Source organism: Oryza sativa, chromosome 10 (genome assembly GCF_034140825.1).
Source record: "Oryza sativa Japonica Group chromosome 10, ASM3414082v1".
Taxonomy (NCBI): Eukaryota; Viridiplantae; Streptophyta; class Magnoliopsida; order Poales; family Poaceae; genus Oryza; species Oryza sativa.
Window position 1 is genome coordinate 12664304 of NC_089044.1, and position 23774 is coordinate 12688077.

Below are 23774 nucleotides of genomic sequence, written 5' to 3' on the forward strand. Positions count from 1 at the left end.
CCCTGTTGTACTAACCTTTCAGCTTTATATCCATCTGCTATTACTAAGATCCTCCAATTCTATTTGCTTTGCTTGAATGCCTTCGCCATAAAACTCTAAAATACTGCGTTAGCTCTATAGCCCTAAATGAACGGTGGGGAGGCGCCGCGAAGCGCGCCGAAAATCCTAGTGAAGTAGAAAGCAACAACAGTGGTGGCGCCAGCGAGGAAGCACGGATCCAGTGGTGGCGCAAGCAAATCCGGTGGCAACGACGAGGCCATCCACTTCTTGTCCTGCCGCCAGCTTGGTTGAGCTCCCGACAAGCCACCGGCCTCGTCGAGCTAGAGAGGGGCTGAGGCTGTGTTTAGTTCCTGAAAAAAGTTGGAAGTTTGAAAAAAAAAAGTTGGAAGTTTATGTGTGTAGGAAAGTTTTGGATGTGATGTGATGTGATGGAAAGTTGGCAGTTGGGGGTGAACTAAACACGGCCTGAGGAAGAAGAGAAGTATGACAAGGTGGGTCCCACTGTCAGCCTCTAAGGGATGTGGGTATTTTGGTCTACACGAAAAAATGTTACATACGAACCTGATCTAACTGTGTCCGAGACGTATGTAATGGCTTGATTCAAATTTTGCAAAATACCAATGGCACCCAACCGATATCGTAAATAGTAGTGGTATTTTTTTAAATTAGACAAAATTGCAATGGCATGGATCTAATTAACCCATTAAAAAATGGAGGGGATAACACGTTACTACTTCCATTTACAAGTATTTACTACCTTAAATTTAACACATCTTATTTGAAATATTTCATAAATAAGGATGATGTATTGACACAATGTGCTATGTCTTAAACGTACTCCCTCTTTTTCGTATTATAAGTCATTTTGATTTTTCTAGTTAAAATTCTTTAGGTTTGATCAATTTTATATAAAATTTAATAACATTTACAACACCAAATTAGTTTAATTAAATATTAAATTGAATAAATTTTGATAATATGATTGTTTTGTGTTGAAAATATTGCTATATTTTTCTATAAACTTGTCAAACTATAAAACTTTTTTGGTTATCGTAATCTAACAATTTAAAAATTATTAGTGCTATTTACTTATTGCCTATTAGCTCTAGGATACTTAGACCATGTTTTTTTTGGAGGATTAGTTGCACGTAAAACGAGAAAGGTAATTAACTATTAATTATTAAAAACTTAAAAAAATAAATTTATTTGATTTTTTTAAAAGTATCCTCTGTGTAGAAAGATTTCGCATGAAACATATTGTTTAGCAGTTTGAAAAGAGTAGCAGCTAAGCTCAGATAGCTCTTTAGAACATGGCCTTAAAAGGCACTCATTTTGTAGAGCATATTTTACCTACTAAAATATCATTTCCACTTGAGTTTTATTGAGAAAAAAACTATAGATAATCTTGAATTTAGTATAGATAAGTTGGTTATATATCTTGGGGTGGAACCTGTTTCCTTGGGTGGTTTAAGTCTTTGATCAGTATTTGTGCTTGTATTTATGGCAAATATTCTTATAGTGATAAACGTGATGACTTTGTCAATTTAAGATATATGGCTAAGTCTCGAGATTTTCATAAAGACAATAATAGTAGGGTTCTTGGCAATGATGACCCAAGTAGGACCTCGCCCTTTGAGTTTTTGCTTTAGCGTGGGGTAGCAAACTTGTTGGTCGGCAAGGCTTCCCTGACCCTGGCGTTTCCTAGAAGATGCGGTTGCCCATGATGGTGTGATGACGATAACATTGCTTATCTACCCATGCGGGTGAGCCTTATTTGATCTTCTAGCTTGCTACTTGGTTTTGCAAATCTTGTAGTGAATAGCGTTTGCTAAATGTTGAACCTGACTGTTCTGTTTTTTTCGTAGCCTTCTAGTTTAGGTTTGCAGTTTTTTATCCGTTGTAGTCATGGTTTTTTATAATTAACTATGCGAAATTGAACAACTTCTTCTTTATACAAAACATCGCAACAACCTAACCATTAAAAAAAACAATAACGTTAGGGTGCACGCGCGCATGTGTATAATTGTATGTTTGTGCTGTGTTTGAACGAAATATAAATAGGCGTTTAACTTTGGTTCAACAGCCTCAACCGGTTCACACTTCGGGCCTTCTCCCTCCCTCGCCATGCCAGCAGCCTTGCCATCATTTCCCCCTCCTCCTATACCCATAATGAGTCCACCGACTACACCTCCCGCATTGATAAAGCTCATGTGCAAGTTTGGTCAGGTTTGAGACCGTGCATACCAGCATTGAGAGATCTTCATCAAAACTAATAAGTAGCTTGTTCATCTACCTACAATCTGAAATGAACCCTGCTATACATCCGACGTTCTTGTAATCTCAATACCTCCAATACTACCAAACTTGCCAGAGTTACTAGTAATCTCAGTGATTGTGCAACTGCACGACGATGCTTACACCAGAGTGAATGACCCAAAACATACAGCCTTATCTATCATAATAGGCACAGACGCAACACGCAAAGCCCTATTAGCTAGCAGCAAACTGGTAAAGCAGACAATGCCATTGCAGCACACAACTTTATTGACTTATATGCTTGATGCTGATAAATACTTATTTCCTCCCAGAACATTATTTCTTCGATATACTACGATGTCGACCTATGTCCAACAGTCTTCTCCAGGCTGAGATAATGAGATTCTCATCATAATTCTTTCTACAGGACGGTTAAAATTTAATGGCATTTACAGAAAAATCTTATGACCAAGAGAAGGGCCTTCATGGATTCATCCACTCTGTGCTTCAGAGAACATCAGATGTGTGAAGGGCATGTCAAAAAGCAGAGCTTCAGGCACTCACAGTCTCAAACACGCGACCTAATCATGGCACTAACATCATCGAGCAATTGGGACTCCTTGCAGCTGGGATAAGATTTGATTCTTGATAATAAGATGAGATCCTTTTTATTACCAAAGAGCTGGGATGGGGTTACTAGTCAAGGGGACAACCTCTCGATGTGCCATACTGTGCTCCTATCTACTTCTCGCAGTGAATACTGAAGCCTGTTTGCATCAAGATATTACGAGTTAATAGCTATGTTGTCTAAATAAATAAGAGAGAAAAATATAATGGCTGTATGAAACATACCGGTCATGCAGTCGAGACTGTTGGCCTTGCCAGAACTCAAAAAGTTTTGGTGTTAATCTGTACCCACCCCAGTAATCAGGTTTTGGGATCACGCTGCTGCAGATCAACGACACAGGGGCAATTATATGAAGACTTCGTAAAATACATAGCAAAGATTCAGGACTTAGTAGCTACCCTACTTAAACTTCCTATGTAAGTGTTTTGATATGCATCGGTATCGTAATCATAGAAACTATACACCAATAAATAACAAAACACTGGTGGTCGAGACTTCAAGAAATTCCACTTTCAATTAATTTGCTTTCCTTCCCTTTCCAGTTTTCCACTCTATACAGAGAGGGACAAAAACAATGTGCTGCAGCTCCAAGTTTCCAACAGGAGGATCATTCCATCACAAACTTTGTATATCCAATGTGACAAAGGACAACAACAGGAAAGTGCAGAAACCGTATGGCTACTTTATGGTTATGATGCTTGATAGGTTCATGGTTACAAATAACTATCAGCACCTTGATTTTAATGGTTACTATCCATAAATCTGGGTTTATCAATGCCAGGAGCTCATTTTTATTGAACTTCAGGCTACTGTATGGTGAAAGTAGTCAAAAGTACCATATGACTTAAATTCTGAAGTAATTTGATAACTCAAAAGTAAACTGCCCGAGAAAAACATAACCAAAGTGAATAGTTCATGCCAATGTCCAATAGAATTAGAAAAATAATGTACTAATACCAAGTATGGAAATAACTGGCATGTCAAACTCACCCATCAGAATACTTTTGTTCCAATTCCTTGTACGCCTGCTGAAGAACTTCCCTTCCAGGAATGATAGTGCTCTAGAAAATAGCATAGGTATTATCGATTTTCATTTCATTTTGAAGCATGTTATACTTTCATTTGATCTTTGAGTAAAACATGTGGGAACCATAAGTTTTTGTACTAAACAGCAATAAGCCAATAACAGTACCTGCTTGCTGACTATTGCACCAAGTTGACTCCCTCGTGGGCGGCTGTGGAAATACTTCTCAGATTCTTCTTCTGGAACCTTCTGAACAGAACCTTCTACTCTTACCTGCATGACAATAAATACCAGGCATCAGCTGAATCGAGTTTGCAATATAAAGCAACATGGTATTTTCTTTGCCCTGGTTTGAAACACGGCTCATTGCATATTACTTAACAAATGAATACACAGTGTTCAATAATTGATGCTACAAATCAGATGGAACAGAAACTTAAAACCTAGTCAAATGATTGTTGATTGCAGAACAATAAATTGACATGGCAAGATACAAAAATAGCAAAAACTGCAGAATACAAAGAGCAACATTCTGTTGACGGTCATTGATTACGCTAGTGAATTTGTTTTGTATTACATGTTGGAAAGGTGTTTAATCCTCTTGCTATTAGATAGTACTACAGATAACACAATTTAGCATAGGATTGGTAAAATCACCTGCCGGTTCATCTCATTCCAGTAGAAAAGCAGAGCGGCATTTGGATTCTCAGATAAATCATGTGCCTTCTGGCTACCATAATTTGTATACCTGTACAAGGCCCAGCAGAATCACAAGTCAGTAGTTCCAGAGAAACTTGGACTAACAGCGAGAAATTGTTTAAGTAATCACTTGTATTTACCAAACAAATCCCTGCTTATCAACACCCTTTAAAAGAACCATTCTTGACGAACTGCACACAGATGTCCACTAAAATTATCATTCTGACATAAAGAGGGGAAACTAGCTTGCTGATCTGAAAGGAACATTTAACGAAAAGGAGGCATACGGTTTTCCCTCCTTATCGGCAGTTGTTAAAGCCATAGCATTTGGTTCACGTAGACCAGCAGTAACAGCTTCATCAAACCATCTAACGAACTACAAGCAAATCAAATAAAACATTCATCCCATTCAGAAGAACAATACTTTACTAATGTATAAGATGAATAAATTCAAAATTCTTTCAGTTTGATAGTACCTGATCAAATGGATCAGGCATCACCTGATTCTCGAGAAGTTCAGGGGAGATGTAATTTTCTCTTAGAGATGAAATGTCAACAGATGGAGCTTTTCCAATTCTCACACACATTGAGGTACCGGGATATGGAGGAAGATGAAGCTTATATTTGCTCACAATAGGTGGGGGAACAAATCTACCCCCAAGAAAATGGTGTGGACCGGTAAATTTTTTTGCACAGAGCTTTGGTGCAGTCAATGATACCTAGGCACACCATAAATCGCATTACAAATGAAATTTGCATGTTCAAACAGCAATATCTTATACTACTATATTGATTCAAATCCAGAAAGCTTCTGAAAAGGATGCTAAGTTGCTAACCAGCATATCAGGTTTAAACCCTCCTCCATTGATATCTCCCTCTTCAACGTGCCACCCCGAAGGGATATCAACAGAAACAATTGCTGGTCTTTTAGCAGAATTATCAATAGCACTCAGTGAAACAAGCCTGTTGATAAGATCATCAAATGGTGGTCTTGGTGTTCCTGCATTGATATTTCCCAAAAGAAAAAAAAAAGCTAAAATAAATGAAAGCATCACTGAGCTCAGGAACAGACTCACTGAAAACCCTTTTGGAACTTAAGGCCTTTTCTCAATTCATGTGGTACATGAAATGATTCTTGTGAATTAATCCTATAAATTCCTGCGTTGCAAATGCAATGGGGGCTAACTCTGGGATCTGGGCTCAATCCAATCCAATTTAATCCAAATGATAGCATTGGCAGCATTATCTTAATGCACAAATCATTCTTGCTTTAGTAAAACAGTGCAGTAAACTATGCCTTAGTTGTTCACTCATACAAATCTGTCAATTGTCCCATTATCAAAAGAAAAAAAAAACTTGACATATAACAAGATCGATACAGTATATTTAACAAAGTCTCAAATACAATTTGCGACAAAAGAACTAGTAATATATTACATGACATCAGCTGTTATTCATACCACAGTTGAGCTACATCAATTCTCACTTGTTTCATTCCTAAGTTCCTGTTGATAAAGAGACTACCACACTACAGTCTAACAGAGAATCTATGGCCTTACTTTACAAATCACATCATACAGAATATTCATAAGGAATAAATATATAAGTAGCAGGCACTGATCAGTTCCCTAGTACCAGCTTCACATCAAAATTACTATGATTATGATAAGATATTGGATAGCATGCACATACCATGAAACGAAAAACCAAACATTGCATCAATAATGATGTCAAACTCCTCCGATAAATTTGCAGGTAGGTCTTCAACAGGAACGAAAGGGATTGTTAGTGATTCAAGCTGAAACAAAAGAGTGGCTCGAATTATATTGGAAAAGAGGAAGCATTTGGCACGCCAAGAAAATGGAACAGGATATATCAGTTTACCTGAGTACAAAGGCCAGAATACAGAGGCTTGGGCGTGCGTTTTGGATAACATACAGAAGGCTTGTACCCAAAGTGATGAAGATGACGAGCAGCTACCAGACCATCACCACCATTATTTCCTGGACCACAGATTACTAGCACCCTTGTATGTTCACCCAACTTGTAAACCTGTGATTTTTTTTGGGGGGTCAATACAATAAAGTATCACTAATTAAGACTCATAACAGTAACAAACAGGTACAAGAAGGAAATCCAAAGAAAGAAAAATGTGAACCACATGATGACAGTTCCATTTTTTTAGGTCTGACCAGATTTCATTTTCTCTACTCAAAGTTAGTGGAATTACACAAACCCATTAAACAGTTAAATCACTTCATTGCTGTATTGGCTAGTCCATTCTTTGACAGCAGACAGCCAGGCACAAGATGATTAGTTGCATTTCTCATCATGTTCAGCAACAACAGGAAACAGCATGATAATGCGGTAGTGCTGCATTCCAACCTAGATGATTATATGCATGATTTTTTAAAAAAATCTTGAAACAAAACTGCAGAGCACGAGTACACCAGCTACAGTAACAAAGCCAAAAAGTTGTGCAACTCCTCGTTGCTGATTAGAGTCGCTAATTTACATGCTTATTAATCAAACTACCACGTCTTGAAGAAACACAATACTCCAGCATAATATCAACACATTCAGGTAAGGCAGTTACGTATTGGGAGCACAAATTCCTTTCGAGATTCAGCGATAGTGAATCAATTGAACGCGCTTTGAAGATTTGTTCTACTTTTGGAAGACCTTGCGTTATGTCACTAGATATCGCTTTCTCGTATATAAACGTAACTAAGGGGGTGTTTAGATCCACCGGCAAATTTTTTTGCCCCGTCACATCGAACGTTTGAACACATGTACGGAGTATTAAATATTGACAAAAAAAAACTAATTACACAGATTGCGTGTAAATTGCGAGACGAATCTTTTAAGCCTAATTGTGCCATGATCTGACAATCTGGTGCTACAGTAAACATTTGCTAATGACGGATTAATTAGGCTTAATAAATTCGTCTCGCAGTTTACATGTGGATTATGTAATTTGTTTTGTTATTAGTCTACATTTAATACTTCAAATGTGTGTCTATATATTTGATGTGGCCCAGCAATTTTTTTTTGCCGGTGGAACTAAACACAGCCTAGCCTATCCCCTTTGTAAAGGTTTTGTCCATAATGACCATGAACAGTTGCTCCTGTAGTGGCCAAATAAGTAGCAAGAAACGATTGAAACCGCCACAGCAACCAAAATTGAAAGGTACTGAAACCCATCACACAGTAAACATCATCACCCAAATCGGGGGAAACAAAGCCTCTGAGCGGGTGCCTTTACCTCCGCAACCGCCGCCGCAACGCTAAGCCCCGCAAGCTCCTGCACACACACACACACCAAACCCAAGGGATGGATGAGTCAGAGAAGCCGAGTGGAGGCCGGGGGAGGGAGGGAGGAGTACCGGACCATGAGCTGGTCGACGCTGAAGCCGAGCGGGCCCATGAGCTGCTCGTCGATCTCCGCCGCCTCCCGCTGCGCGAGGTGCGTCACCTCCTCCCCCGACGCCGACGCGGACGCCGAGACGGCCAGCGACGCCATGGCCCGCCGCCACCGAGGGTCCTGCGCGGCGGTGACGAGGGCGGCGCGGCGGGGTGGCGGGAGCGGGAGGCGAGGGCGAGGGCTAGGGCTCCGGGGGAGAGAGGAGGAGTGAGGTGGGGGAGGAGGGGTGGGGGAGGAGAGGAGGAAGGGCATAGCAAGGGAGAAGCAGGCCGCGGCGGTGGATTTTTTGTTGTTGCGGAGTGCGGAAGCCGCCACGGTCAGCATCGTCGCCCCAGTTGCCCACCCGTCTGTCTGACACTCTGACTCACCTGGTCACTTTGTATGTATGGCCAGGCCAGCTGGGTTTGCTTGCGTGGCTTTAGCAAAAGCAATTGCTTGCTTGGTTGTTGGTTGCTTTCTTGCTATTGGATTTTCTTTTTCTTTTTCAATTTTTTTTAAAGTACGTACGATCTAGTTGTACAACTCATATACAACTAAAGACATGTAACCATATATCAATCAAAAAGAGCATATTCATATACATTGTAGTTGTTGCAACTGATGATTTGATTCACTATTATGTGAGTCAAACGGTTGGGTCGTATGCATAATAAATTCATTTTTTTAATATCATTATGGTATGACTAGTGCAATGTTTCCTTTACACGTCATGTTATTTAAAATAATAAAATGCTAAACAATTTTTCAGAAGAAGGCAATGGTACTCCAATACTAACGTGTGGGTCTCTATTATCAGTGAATTCATGTGTTTCCGATATTTGAACGCTCCCAACTGCCTTAACCGGTTTAACTCTAGCGCGGTTGTCTCGCTCGTGTTCTTACCACCACTAGCGCTTCCTCGTCTTCTGCCCCTACCCAAGCTCTTGGCTCACTACGAGTCTCCTCTAGTCTAGCACATAGTCAACCCCCTCATCATCCATGAGCTATCCCTACCCTCTTTGCACGCCACCATCACCGCTCCAACTGTACATCATTGCCAACTTTCTCAAATGCGATGCAATGTCCTCCAAATCTTGTGATGATCCTCATGCAGCTGAATACATAGGCCTTGGGCTACCCAAGTCATGGCTCGCGGCTTGGGATTCAATCTCTGCTGCAAAAGTCTATTTTCCCATCATGTAAATAATGTTCACAACCCACGTTATAATAGGCCATCCCTGGTCGTGGCCTGATCCTAGGCCCGCTCCAATCCTCATATACCTCCTATGCCCCCTCTCCACACCAAGTGTTGAGGTCACTCTCATGTGTTGGCTGAAACTAAGGCGAAGAATGTAGAGTCAGTGGAGACTACTCCAGCTAAGACAGAGGCAACAGAGGTTGAGCTGATGACTATAAAGACTTAGACTATTATTGCTACCCAAAGATGAAGGTGGCTTCGGTCGATGTGGCTAATGAAAGTGCATGAGAGTATTTATATTAACTTCACCTACCTCCTTTTTGAATGGTTGGTTGTTCTCTACATGTGAAACCTTAGGGCTTGTTCGGTTTAGAGGAATTTCAACTCATAGGAATAGGAAAAGTGGATGAATAGAAATGTATGCACGCATCAATTCATAGGAATTTTTCCAAAAGGTTTGAGTGGATAAAATTTTTTCTATGTTTCCTCTCTACAACTTGAATGGAAAAGAAAAATTCCTTTGGTTTCCTATTCCTCATTCCTATAAGCCGAATGGCACATGTAGGAATTAATCCTTAGGATCCAAATCCTTTGTTTTTCCTTCAAACCGAATAAGACCTTAATTCATGCCTTTCTAGACTTCTTCCATGCCTAGGGTTTGAAAACAGTTCTAGGTCCAACTCACTATACGTACATTTCTAACACTATTGCGTTTTGTTCTTGCTTCATGAAAAAAAAAAGTCCGAACGGTACTCCCTCCGTTCCAGGTTATAAGACGTTTTGACTTTAGTCAAAGTCAAAGTACTATAAGTTTGACTAACTCTATAGAAAAAAGTAGTAATATTTATAACACCAGTATAGTTTCATTAAATCTATAATTGAATAAATTTTTATAATATATTAGTCTTGGGTGAAAAATATTACTACTTTTTTCTACAAAATAAAACAAACATATAGCAGTTTGACTTTTACCAAAGTCAAAACGTCTTCTAACTTGAAACGGAAGGAATAGTTAATTGCTCTAGGAATAAGTTCATTTGGTGACCCTCAAAAGTGATTAAAATCTAATCCGTGACCCTAAACCACAAAATCGGATATCTTGACCCCCAAACTATCAAAACCGATGCAATTTGACTCCCTCGGCGGTTTTGGAGGGTGGTTTCGCTGACGTGACGGTATTGACCTAGTCTGTGTGCTGACATGGCGCTTAGGTGGCATTTCAATTAAAAAGTTATACATGGGACCCGTTTGTCATTCACTCACAATTGTGGGGCCCACTGACATGTGGGTCCCACATGCCATCTTCTCCCTTTCTTCTCCCCTCCCTTCTCTCTTTCTTTCTCTTTCTCCCCTACGGCTGTCGGCGGGGAGTGAGCGGCGGTGGCGGCAGGAGCTAGCTGGAGCGGCGGCGGCGGCAGCCCGCGGGCGGCAGCGGTGGGCGGCAACGGGAGGGCGGCGGCGGCTTGCGGCAGTGGGAGGACGAGGAGAACGGCGGCGGGCGAGAGAAGCAGGCCGCGGCGGCGACTTCGAAACCGTGCGTCCCCACGGCGAGGCGGAACAACTCGAGGAGAGGGATGAGGAAGAGCACGCCGCCGAGGAGGTCGTCTCACGCTGTCACTCCCCCGACGCGGCCGTCCACCGAGAGGAGAAGTGCCATGATCCGGTCGCCGCCGCCGCCGCTTCCCCTCGTCCTTCCTCTGCCACTAGCTGCCGCCGCCCTCGCCCGCCCACCCTCCCGCCGCCGCCGGCTCCCCACGTCCTTCCACTGCCACAAGCCGCCGCCGCCCTCACCCGCCCGCCGGCCCTCGTCCCTCAGCCGCCACTCGCACCGCCGCCGGTTCCCCTCGGCCGCCCACTGCCATGAGTCGCCGCTCTCACCCGCCCGCCCTCCCGGCGCTGCCGCCGGCCCCCGCCTGCCGGTTACGGCGTCGAAGACCTGGTCGACGGCGGCCGAGCTCGCCATACCGCGCAGCGTGTGCCTCCCGCCGCCGCCGCTGTGGTCTTCTCCGTCTTCGCCGCTGTGGAGCTCAGCCCGGGCGCCACCTCCGCTCGCAGGCCACCGCGCCTCCGCCACTCGCAGGCCACCGCTCGCCGCCGTCTTCACCGCTCGCCGCCGTCTCCGCCCGCCGCGGGATAGAGAGAGGGAGCGGCGGGGAGAGAGAAGGAACTGAGGGAGGGGAGAGAGAAGGGTCACGTGGGTCCCACAATCTATTTTTGGTGTCAATGACAAATGGTCCCACACATATTTTTTAATTCTAAATGCTTCCTAAACGCCACGCGTAAAGGAGACCCGGTCAATACCGCCACGTCAGCGCCACGTCAGCGAAACCGCCCTCCAAAACCGCCAAGGGAGTCAAATTGCACCGGTTTTCATAGTTTGGGGGTCAAGATATCCGGTTTTGTGGTTTAGGGTCACGGACTAGATTTCAATCACTTTTGAGGGTCACCAAGTGAACTTGTTCCATTGCTCTAAGCAGAGCAAACTCTCTTAGGTTGGGCGAGGTGGGCCAACTTTTCCTACAGTAACAAATGTGGCCACTATACAGTGCCCGGCTGCTACAGTACAGTGCAGTACTAGGCTGCGTTTTGCTTCTGCTGTTGGGCTGTGCTGCTAGCTTAGCTTTGCTCTTCTTGCTGTTGGGCTGGGCTGAGCTTTGCTCTTCTTGCTGTTGGGCTGGGCTGAGCTTTGCTCTCTTCTTTTTCTTTTTCTCAATTATTTGCGGGGCGTCGTATTCTACCTATCTAGCTAGTTCTACCTCTAGTGCTTCCTCTTTAGGGATTGGTGTAGAGAGATTTGGAAGTGAGTGCATGAGAGACTAGGCTAGCTTTTATCTTGGGCACTCAAGATTGGCATCGAGCTCGTTTGTCACTGTATTTGTTACTCTTTGAGGTTCTCCTGTTCGCTAGCTAGTGAGGTGTCGCTCACGAGCGCCGGTGAAGTTTGTGAAGGATTACTTTGTCTCTCTAAAAGGAAAAGAGGTGGCTTGAGTAGATACCGAGCTTGATCTTTGTTGTTGCTTTGTGAGATTAATTTGGAATTAAAGAAACCTGACTTTTTGGAGTCCCTCAATGAAAACGAAGGATAATTTGGAATCCGAAGTTCGGTGAAAAATCAGTTGTCTTCTCCTTTATCCCTCTTTTCTTTTGTGCATAATCATTTGTATCGTGTTCTAATTGTTTTGTGCTAGCTAGCTCGCTAGTTTCCTGCTTCTTTAGTTTTCATGTTGCTAGTTGTAGCTAGTGAATTAAAGTTGTGCTTGTGAGTTGTTTTCCCTTCGTGGGCTTTTCCTACCTAATTGGAACCTCCAGTGTTCTTAAGCAGAACTTCCAGAGCCTACCGGAAGTTCCGACTATAGGAACAAAAAATACAGATCCCTGTCAAGTTTAGGACTACCACGAGGGCATTTGGGTCTCTTTGCGTGCAAATGTGGCTTCTCTCTCGTTACGATGTCTTGTAGCAAAATTTCTCCTTTTTATTGCATGAAAGAATCTAGCTGGGAGCACTACAGGTGAGAAGATTGCTGCTCATGTAGGATTTGCCTCAATATTTTATTAGAGAAAAATTCATGGCAGAGTTTATTTACATACAGAATATGTGGTAATGTGGAGCAGGAAGAATTGAACAATGCATTTAAAGAAACTTAGCCTGCCAATCTGCCATGTCATTCATTGGTGAACGGTGACTTTATTTTATCTGAATGATATAAGCTGCCATCAGAGTTTACTAAAGGACATGGCAGCCCCATCTGTTGGCCTTGGGTGTGGAAGGTAAACAACCCCTGCATCAGGATTCAACAACTCCCATCTGGAAGAAATAAATTGAGCCATTGAAAAAAAAATACAGAGGGTGAATTATTACTGAGAATAATTGTACACATGTACTGTTAATGAAGGTTTGGAAGTTTAGTGAATACTTGTAACCACAAGAGAGATGATGGAGCATGATGGTGAGCTGCAGCCTTGCCAGCATGTTGCCGGCGCAGATCCTCTCGCCGCCACCGAACACCTGGTACGTGCCTGGCTTCGCTGCTTTCTGATCAATCAATGCACTTACGATTAAGTTGACAATTTATCATCAAAGGAAGAACATTTACTTCGATCGAGTAATAAATTATGTACATGAACGACCACATATGTTTAGTTACGTTTTCTTTCAAATTTAAAAATAGTTATCGTTTTGATAAAGATACGGTCTCCACAAAATAAGTTTTCACTATTTCTATTGTAATATATAAAAAGTATCAGTAAATATATAACATTATTGAAGTACATTTTAAGATTAATCTATGCATGTGTTATATACGTATATCAGTAATTATTTATAGTCAAAGTTTTTAAGTCTAGCATTGTAGCATCAATGTTTTTTTTAAAAGATAATTATTTGCAACCTGAAGGGAGTAAATATATAGCAGATCGGCACTCAAGTCCTCATTTATAAGCAAGTTTTGTGGGCTTGGCCCATAAAATTGGTTTATAAGTGGGGCTCCTAGTTTAAATAGGATTACTTTAACCGATCATCTACTTGATTATAGTAGTAAATTAAAGAAGAATTTTTAAGAAAACATATTTTTTGAAGCATGGGGAATATAATCTGGTGAATAAGCTACTAAAAAGAACATGATTAAATTGCAAGTCTTTATATTGCTATGCTAGAAAGAATTCTATGGGAAATTAATGGCCTCAAGTACACCATAAGTCCATAACTCTGCAGACCATTGCTATGTTTAGTTCAGCGTAAAGTTTGAATTTTGGTTGAAATTAGAGATAATGTGACTGAAAAGTAAAGTTGTGTGTGTATGACATGTTAATGTGATGGAAAAGGACTGAAAGTTTGGATCCAAACTTTGGATCTAAACACAGCCCATGCATCTTTCTGAAAGTTTATCTATCAAAATTCAAAGCACCAGCCTGCATGGAAACAATTCTTCCCCTATCTGTTTTATGAAGTTCTCAACCCCCAATCAGATAAGTGCCTGTATATGGTAGATGCACACACATAGACCATTTTATTTCTTTGTTATATGGTAGATGCAGCACAATCCAACTATATTTTTTTGGGTATTTTTTTTTTCATTTTCATGTATAGTTATGAACCAACTTACATCCCATCTGTCGGGGTTGAAGCTCAACGGATCATCGTAATATTTAGGGTCAACATGTAGTGATCGGATCCACACAATTACTTTCCACCCCTCTGGTATTGTATAACCTGCTTGCATGCATACAATTAAACAATTTTGAGTGAGAATTTACTTAGTATCTCGATCATGGGTTATTCTCGATAATTATTCATTAGTACCATTTTCCCTCTGCTCCAGAAATAATTTTGGTAGTTTTAATTTTCTACAGTCTACAATACAAAATTGTGATTATTCTTGTAGTTTATATAATTGCTGGGTAAGAGTGCAAACATGCTACTAGTATAGATTAGAAATGATAGTGTGAACTGTGAAGACCACGGGTATTGGCGCCACATGTCAGTAACACATTGATGTTATTTTCCACTCATGTATAATTACTATTTCGATTAATTTGCCCTTACATGCAACCAACAAAAAAAAATATCATAAAAATGCATATTATGGAGGCGTTTGATAACACAGAGATCCATTTAACTTTTTCTTAATTATGACCTTAGTTTTATGTTAATGATGATCAAAGTCTCTAAAAATAATCATTAAAGTATAATTTATTGATATCACCTCGGTACTCGACATCTCTGAGTGCCACCCGGTAAAGCATCGGAGATATGTTGGCCAACCGAATTGTTTCTTCCACTACCTGCAAGTGCTCAATGATATGTTCATGTTCATAAGTTCATTGATTACTCATTGAAATCATGTTCATTAATTTCTTAGTACATGTACCTTGGCTGTGTACTTCATCTTGGAGATGTCATCTAGAGTAATGAAGCTGGCTCCATTCTTTTCTTTTGCTATGGCCAAATTCTCTTCCTGTAAAAGTCAAGGCACACATCCATGTAGATAATTAATGTAATTATGAGAAGACATGCATACACACGTGTTATTAAGGACTTCTTTGGAATGCATGAATAAAAAACCTCTTTATGAAGGAGAGGAAAAATGATTGCAGTCCTAATGATGTAGAAAAAGAATTTGATGACAATAATCTAGATAATGTTTGGTCTGATGAGGATTCTTCTGACAATGACTGTACTAACTTAGATGAGATTGATTTCTTACTTAAACAAGTGCAATCTTCTATGAAAAAAAGCCGTCAGAAGAAGGGAAACCTTGAGATTTTTAAGGTCACTCCCAAATGTCCTAATAGAAAAGGGAAATACAAAAAAAAGAAGATAATGAAAGGTTTGTTTTGGAACATTAGAGGCATGGGTGGTGTTGAAAAAATAGGTCATTTGCAGGACCTAATTAGGGAACACAAGTTTGATTTTCTAGGTATTCTAGAAACAATAAAACATGACTTCTCTGCTGAGATGCTTCAAAAACTAAGTGTAGGGAGGGGTATGGTTTGGAAATGGATGCCTGCCACTGGCAGATCAGGAGGGATACTAGTGGGAATTGATAGTGAGAAATTGAACATCATTGGGGAGGTAATTGGGAGATACTTTATCAGACTTAAGCTGTCTAATGTGGATAACAAAAAAGTTTGGGATTTGATGATAGTATATGGTGCAGCTCAAGTGGAACAGAAAGCTGATTTTTTGACTGAACTGGCCAAGGAAGTGTACTCACAAAGTCATCCTCTTATGGTGGGAGGTGATTTTAATATACTTAGAAAAGAAAGTGAAAAGAATAAATCGGGTGGCTACACAAAATGGAGTTTTATCTTTAATGCCATTATTGAACAAGCAAATTTAAGGGAAATTCAAATGGGAGGGAGACAATTTACCTGGTGCAATAACCAGGAGTCCCCTACTTTAGAGAAATTGGATAGGGTTTTCATTAACATTGATTGGGAGGTGGCACATCCTCTTACCTCAGTTAGGCCTTTAGTGAGAGCTATGTCTGATCATAATCCCATGCTGATGGAGACAGGGCAGTTTCTCCAACCTCATAAATTATTCAGATTTGAACAGAGTTGGTTTTTGAGGGAGGATCTGGTGTCAATTGTGTCAGAAGTTTGGAATTCCAGTTATAATGGTAGCAACTTAGAGAGATGGCAAAAAAGGATGAAACACATGAGGAAAAAGCTGAAGGGCTGGAATAAAAATTGGGAGGGTGAATATAATAGAAGGAAAAAATTTATTCTAGATAAGATTGATGCAATTGATATTCAAGCTGAGACATGAGGGATAGACATAGGCATGATGGAGGAGAGGAACTCACTTGAAACTGATCTCAAATCTGTGGTCAGAGAAGAAAAAAACAAGTGGTTCCAGAGATGCAAAGAGGAAGAAATTCTGGAAGGGGACTGCAACACCAAATATTACCATGCCAAAGCTAATGGCAGAAGAAGGAAAAGCCAAATACATACTCTTGTTCAGGAAGAAGGGGTGATTCAAGGTCAACAAAACCTGATAGCTTACATAACAAATTTTTACAAAAACCTGTTTGGTCATACTAGAGGAAATGCCTGCTCTTTAAACATGGAGGGAGTGACTCAAGTTTCAAAGGAAGATAAAGTGGAACTAACCAAACCTTTTAGTCTTGAGGAAGTGAAAAAAGTAGTCTTTGAAATGAGACAAAATAGAGCTCCAGGGCCAGATGGTTTCCCTGCTGAATTCTATGTGAAATTTTGGGGCATTATTAAATTTGAGTTGCTGGATTTGATTAATGATTTTCACAATGGGTTTTTGGAGGTTGAAAGATTGAACTATGGAATTGTTACCCTTGTCCCAAAAACAAAAGATGCTGAGCAGATTCAAAAATTCAGACCAATCTGTCTTTTGAATGTGAGTTTCAAGATCATCACTAAAGTTTTGATGAACAGATTGGATAGGATCATGACTTATATCATTTCTAAGAACCAAACAGCTTTCCTCAAAAATCGTTTCATTATGGAAGGGATTGTTATTCTACATGAGCTACTCAACTCTTTGCATACAAAAAAATCAAGTGGCATCCTTTTTAAGGTTGATTTCGAAAAAGCATATGATATGGTTGATTGGGGTTTCATTTACAGAATATTGCACTCCAAAGGTTTCCCTGATCAGTGGTGCGACTGGGTTATGAAGGTAGTTAGAGGTGGAAAAGTGGCCATTAAAGTAAATGATGAGGTGGGTCCATATTTTAACACTCATAAGGGATTGAGGCAAGGGGATCCACTTTCTCCCCTGCTGTTTAATTTAGCAGCAGAAGCACTCACTCTATTGGTGCAGAGGGCTGAGAACAATTCCTTGGTAGAAGGCCTCCCCATTAATGAGAATAACAAAGTGACAATTCTCCAATATGCTGATGATACAATTTTTATGATCAAGGATGACCCTGAACAAGCCAGAAATTTGAAATTCATTTTATGTCTCTTTGAACAACTTTCTGGGCTGAAAATCAACTTTAACAAAAGTGAAGTGTTTTGTATTGGCAAGGCTGTTGAAAGACAATCAATGTATAGTGAGATTTTCACTTGTAAAATAGGTACTTTGCCTATGAAATATTTAGGTGTTCCAATTCACAAAAAAAGATTGCTCAACAAAGACTGGACTCCAACTGAAAACAAGATGGAGCATAAATTGGGATGTTAGCAAGCCAGATTTTAGTCCATTGGGGGGAGATTGATTCTTATCAATGCCAGCCTCAGCAATGTGCCCTTATACATGTTATCTTTCTACAAGCTCCCTCAAGGAGTCAGAGAAAAAATAGACTACTATAGAAGAAGATTTCTGTGGCAGGAGGATCAAGGCATTAGGAAATACCATTTGGTTCGATGGCCTGTGATTTGCTCTCCTAGAGACCAAGGTGGTATGGGAATTTTAGACCTTGAGATAATGAACATTGCCCTTCTGGGGAAATGGTTGTGGAATCTTGAAAACAAGGATGGGTGGTGGCAAGAAATCCTTAGAGACAAATATTTAAGCAAGAAAACTCTTTTGGGGATGAAGAAAAAACCAGGCGATTCCCACTTTTGGCAAGGTCTCATGGAGATCAAAAACTCTTTCTACAAGTTCTGCTCAAAAAAACTGGGTGATGGTAAACAAACCTTGTTCTGGGAAGATAACTGGATTGGAGGCAGACCTCTTGCCTTGCAATTCCCAACTTTGTTCAATATAACAACCACTAAACAAATCATTGTGTCCAAAGTTATGTTGGGAGGCTGGGATGCAATTAAATTCAGGAGAACTTTACATGGTGACAGACTTATGGAGTGGAATAAGATAAAACAGAGCTGTGTTGGTCTAACCTTACAGGAGGGGGTTAGAGATAAAATCTGGTGGAAACTGACCAAGGATGGTTCTTTCACTGTCAAGTCCTTCTATTTAGCTCTTAAAATGCAACAAGTGACCTTCCCTTTCAAAAAAATCTGGAACATCAAAGTCCCCCTTAAGATTAGAATCTTTTTTTGGCTTTTTCTGAAAAATAAAATCTTAACTAAAGATAACTTGTATAAAAAAGGCTGGAAAAAAGGGGATAAGTTGTGTCAGTTTTGCTGTAGGGAGGAGACCCTTCAACATTTGTTTTTTGATTGCCCTCTTGCAAAGATGATTTGGAACATTATCATTTGTGCTTTCAATTTTAAACCCACTCTGAATAGAACCCAGGTGATTGGTACCTGGCTATCTGGCTATGACAAAAATATGAAAAATCTGCTAATGGTGGGCATATCAGCAGTAGTGTGGGCTATTTGGAAAACAAGGAATAGAGTTTGTTTTGATAATGTCCTGCCCAAAACTCCCACTGAGGTGGTTTATTTAGTCTGTAATCTAATTGAATCTTGGGCTCTTCTGCAGAAACTGGAGGCAAATCGAAGAAGACTGGAGCTGGGAGCCAGGCTGGTAAAGCAGGTAGCAGATGATGTATACAACTCAAGATTTGGATGGAAGCCGTGCACAAGAAGACTGGAGTGTTGTTGAGTCTGTTGGCTTTTGCTGAGTTTGACTGCTGTCCTGCTTCCTTTAGGTGGCAATTGGTGTGTCGTTTCTCCTAGTTTCTGTCTGGAAATCTCCCTATAAACGATCCACCCTCATCCAAATTGTGACTCTTTTTGGGCACTTGTATGGGAAGCTTAGTCTTGCTATAGGGGTGGGGGTTTTCTCTCTTTCTTCTCCTGTTTGCTTTCAGTTTGTAAGAAAAGATCTTTTTATCCGTTCCGGTAATGGAAGGGGGGCTCAGCCCTAGTCTCAAAAAAAAACATGAATAAAAAACACGTGACAGAAAAAACGAAGGAATGGAAGTGGTATATGTCCTTGGGAATTCTAAACATATGAATTGTTGAAGCTTATTGTTTGGATTTTTCATAGGAAAAGCTTAGGATTTGAGGAGAGAGATAGACAAAAGAAAAATTTCTTATGAGGTTCAACCTCAGGTTGGAAAGGCTCCAAAATTCCAATGAATTAAGCCATTCCAAATAAATTTTGTAGGAATCTCAAATATTCTAAAGCAGCACATGATTTCAATCCTATAAAAATCTTCTATTTTTTCTTGGTTCCAAAGGAGACGTAATAAGCTAAGAAGATGGATATGTATACCTCCAAAGGATGTGCCCCATATCTCTTTACTTACTTCCTCAAATATACTCACAGTTATGGAAATTCTAAAAAAATGATAATATATTATTTATTGACATCTACCACTCCAAAAAGACTTTAAGTTGAACATGGTCTCCAAAACGAGAAAAGAGACAAATAAAGTGATAATTAGCTCAGGTACTATTCATAGTTTGGAGTCCCCCCTCCTCCCCAATGTATGGGCCGAATTTACAGTTGGAATTTTCTAGGATAGTGGATATATACATATATTTGCCATTGTCACCAAAATAGTCTTTAATAATGTCTCCAAATTTTTTAAAAATATTTTCATCATTATTTTGCTTGTTTTTTTTTCAGAAAATAATGAGGGGGTTATCTCATTAAGGTATAAAATCTTTTTTCCTTTAGAAAATAGTCTATTGACACACATATACTCCATTTGGTTCCAAGTTGTTTTGGATTTATGCCCAAGAATTAAGAAAACGCCTCAACTTCCTTTATACTGGATTGGAAATGAAATTTTATTTATTTGTGATAGGGGATAGTACTTGTTTAATACGGGAAAATTAAACATGGAAGAAAATTCTAAGATGTCTTACCTTTAAAGAAGAGTTGAGAATATTAAAAATGGTCTATGTCTGAGAAAACTTGATAAGGTTAAAAAACGCAATTAAGCAATGGAAACTTGAGAAGAGTTTTGATAGGCCGCTCTACTTGCGGTTACTATTGTGTCATCTTGGTTTGACCCCTCTAGAAACCAACACCATTGTTAGATCATATACAATAAGATAACATAAATAGGCTATAAAAGTTGACACCTCTGATTTATGCTGAGTTGGAGAGGCGAGAGAAGAGAAAATTAGCAAACTATAGATCCATAAGCCACCTATAGAATTTGATGGTTTTACGGGATATATTTCTCCAAGTATCTGGCGACTAACATATAGGGCTGAGGAGTTTAAGCTGGGAAACCTATCTTCTAATATCTATTTCATTTTCTAGATTCTACAACTACAGATTTTCAGGATTTGTGTAAAAATCTGGATTGTTTGGAGGAGCTTTTGGTGGCTGGAGATTCTAGAAGAATTCGAAGTTGTACCTATCAAAAGCTCTCTCAAACGAACCCTTATAGAAGAAAAAAAATACTTCATTTTATTGGTTTACATACTCTTAACTTGGCAAGGACAGCGGACAATTTTGCGAGGTAGTAGGTTGCCCACATGATGGCGCTGGAGGTGGACTTGTAGCCTCCCAAGACAAGGGAGACTATGTTATCCACCACCTCGTCGTCGCCCAGCCGCCGACCCTGCTCATCCTCCATCCGCATCAGCCCGCTCATAACATCATCGTGCTCCTCTAACTTCGCCTTCAACTTCCTCCTCTTGACCTCCTCCCTGAACACCGAGTTCAGCTTCCTACGGCACTGCATGCACAAATTCATGTGTACAGTAGTACGTTCTACCATCTCTAGCTTCACTGTTGTTAAATCCGATCCAAGCAGAGAAAAATTAATTTACAGGGTGTCACCTTTCGAGCGTGGTGGAACGCGGTTCCTGGGATGTCCAACTGTAGCGCCCTGAACCCGGCAACCAATCCGGCGAACCACTCGTCGATCTTGGCAGTCGCCGGCGACGGCTCCATGCTCACGAACATCCTGCATATGTTCTCGAACGTCACCTGATCTCGATGGATCCATCGATCGATCGGTGAAAAGCAACATATAATTCGTTGCATCCATGAGAAGCAAGTAGGAGTATGGTTAGTTTACTTTCTTGATCTCGGTGGCGGCGGTGATGGTGCCCTTGGCCGCCCACGACCGCAGCGCCGCCGCCACGCGCGGCTGGACGACCTCCGCGAAGGACCGGAGGGAGTTTGGGCTGTTGATGGCGCCGAGGACGAACCTGCGCAGCCTGGCGTGCCGGCCGCCGTGCACGTTCACGATCGACGAGACGCCGACGAGCTCCGGGTCCGGCCAACCGACGCCGAAGCTGCCGGGCGGCGCCGACCGGAACACGAACCCGTTGGACGCCGGCGAGCAGACGAGCACCGCGGGCGAGCCGAACAGGTGCGTCCGGTAGATGCCGGCGTCGTCGTCGCCGTCGCCGTAGCAGTAGCGCCGCCTCTTGGCCTGGATGAAGGCGTCGGGGCGGCGGGCGAGGTTGAAGTACCAGAGCAGGGCGAGGGTCTCGCCGACGAACGGCAGGCCCATGTGGCCCGGCGGGAGCCGTCTCGCGCGTCGTGTCCCGCGGCGGCGGAACGCGAAGGCGGCACGGTGGAAGGCGTCGGTGCAGTGCCAGACGGCGAGCGCGAGCAGCGGGACGGCGCCAGCGACGAGGGCGCCGAGCCGCCACGCCCAGTCCGTGGCGCCCACGGCCACTACTGGCGTCTGCATGCCACTCATCATCTTGGAGTGAATTGAGGTTGCACGTACGGCGGAATAGTACAGTGGGTGGGTGATATACTCACTCCGTATTATACAAGTTTTGAGTTTTTGGTTACACTATTTGACCATTCGTCTCATTCAAAATATTTGTGCAAATATAAAAACGAAAAATTCTGCTTAAAGTACTTTGGATAATAAAGTAAGTAAAAAAAATAAATAATAATTCCAAAATTCTTTAAATAAGCCGAGTGGTTAAACAGTGCAAACAAAAACTCAAAATCCTTATATTATGAGACGGAGGGAGTATAAATTAAGCCTAATCTCACGGGAGCTTTGGCAGCTAGCAGCTGCTAATCACTGATCCCTGCTGCTGCTACTGTACAAAGCTTGTCTTGTTGCACTTGAGAATATTTGGGTTCCATGTGATAAGTATCATTCATTTGGTGTGAGTGAGTTTAATTGTGTGACTAATGAATTATTACTCTCTATATAGTAGTAACCTTTTAGCTATGTATTTGGAGTTTTGGACAAATACTTACTCCATCTATGTCCAGCAATTGTTTATGCTACTGTAAGTAGATTGAAATTAGCCGTCGGCTTCTTAGACGTTATGAAAGCCACGGACGGAAGAACTCACCGACGGCAGCGTCTTCTCCTATGGCACTCCAATGATAGCGACTCAAACTTATTAACTCCGGCGAGCTCCTCTAGATTAAGTTTTAGGGCTTTATGATGGGATGGAGGTAGGGGCAGCGAGGAGACAAGACAAGGGTACTTAAGGGTTGAGCCCAATTGTAGTCTCTTTAAAGTTTAATCCATTTTAGATCCTACAAAAAAAACATGAAAATTTTGTCAGGGTTACGGATAAAACATACCCTTTATCCTAGGAGTCATGAGATATGTGGATACGATATATCCTCAAGTATACGGGAAGTATCCTTTTGAGTTAAAGGAAATTGTTAAGTTCTTGAGGAAACAATCTCTACGAATAGAAGGTGTCAGAGTTGTATTTGGAGAAGATGACGATATTATCTTATTGTACGGGGTCCATTGTCTCCGAGTCCTACTCGGAGACTAAGGTGATCTGCAGTATAAATAGAGACCCCTTGAGGGGTACCGAACATCGAATCTTAGCACAAGATACCCGCCATAACTTAAGCGATCTGGACGAACTTGAAGCCTACTCACCGATAAATCTCGTCAAGACGCTCTCGACAAGGATCTCATCAGTAATCTCGAAGTTCTGTTGTTCTTTATTGTATTCTGTGGTTTTTTCTCATAATCCCATATGAACTGGATTAAGGCTATTACCTTACAAGGGGTCTGAACCAGTATAATCTTTGTCTTCTATGTGCTTGATGTCGTATCGTGTAGATCCTCGTACCAACGTACCCCAACCCTCAATATACAGTCTGCGGTTATCCCCCGTCGACAAATTTAAATAAACAAAGTTATTAGTATAGCCCTAGGCCGGATTATTTCCCTTGGTAGGGGGCACTATAAGATCAGGTTTAGAGGGAAAGCTTGGGTGGCAGAGACGGGTAGGTGATCAGGTGCAAGTGATATTATTGCTGGAGCCG

The 23774-nt window shown here is 41.3% G+C and overlaps 2 protein-coding genes across 3 annotated transcripts; both read right to left on the reverse strand.

Annotated features, from left to right (window-relative positions):
• Positions 1-2353: 2353 nt before the first annotated feature.
• On the reverse strand, positions 2354-8380 carry LOC4348496 (pyridoxine/pyridoxamine 5'-phosphate oxidase 1, chloroplastic). Of its 2 annotated transcripts, none has more exons than XM_015759278.3 (13): positions 7999-8380; positions 7873-7911; positions 6492-6659; positions 6300-6405; positions 5444-5607; positions 5084-5326; positions 4895-4983; positions 4748-4798; positions 4566-4656; positions 4077-4181; positions 3875-3945; positions 3109-3201; positions 2354-3023 (listed from the first exon to the last, which is right to left on the reverse strand). In XM_015759278.3, the coding sequence occupies exons 1-13, from the start codon at positions 8353-8355 to the stop codon at positions 2957-2959; spliced, it is 1644 nt and encodes a 547-aa protein (XP_015614764.1). In that variant the 5' UTR covers positions 8356-8380; the 3' UTR covers positions 2354-2956. The 2 variants fall into 2 exon arrangements, with proteins under 2 accessions (XP_015614764.1, XP_015614763.1); XM_015759277.3 differs by having other exon boundaries at positions 3109-3204.
• Positions 8381-12729: 4349 nt separating this feature from the next.
• On the reverse strand, positions 12730-22203 carry LOC9266228 (ent-kaurenoic acid oxidase 1). The gene is made up of 8 exons (XM_015758143.3): positions 21580-22203; positions 21339-21488; positions 20980-21234; positions 15076-15162; positions 14911-14989; positions 14311-14417; positions 13123-13241; positions 12730-13013 (listed from the first exon to the last, which is right to left on the reverse strand). Exons 1-8 carry the CDS (start codon positions 22201-22203, stop codon positions 12923-12925), a joined length of 1512 nt encoding a protein of 503 aa, XP_015613629.3. The 3' UTR covers positions 12730-12922.
• Between the last annotated feature and the right edge of the window lie 1571 nt (positions 22204-23774).

Excerpts from the sequence above, each read along its gene's own strand:
- LOC9266228 (XM_015758143.3), bottom strand. The coding sequence starts at position 22,203 with ATGCAGACGCCAGTAGTGGCCGTGGGCGCCACGGACTGGGCGTGGCGG. Across the intron at positions 15,163-20,979 it reads CTGTCCTTGCCAAGTTAAGA|GAAGAGAATTTGGCCATAGC; the intron begins GTATGTAAACCA and ends TGACTTTTACAG. Across the intron at positions 14,418-14,910 it reads CAGAGATGTCGAGTACCGAG|GTTATACAATACCAGAGGGG; the intron begins GTGATATCAATA and ends GCATGCAAGCAG.
- LOC4348496 (XM_015759277.3), bottom strand. The coding sequence starts at position 8,355 with ATGCTGACCGTGGCGGCTTCCGCACTCCGCAACAACAAAAAATCCACC. Across the intron at positions 7,912-7,998 it reads TCAGCGTCGACCAGCTCATG|GAGCTTGCGGGGCTTAGCGT; the intron begins GTCCGGTACTCC and ends GTGTGTGTGCAG. Across the intron at positions 6,406-6,491 it reads ATTCTGGCCTTTGTACTCAG|CTTGAATCACTAACAATCCC; the intron begins GTAAACTGATAT and ends CTTTTGTTTCAG.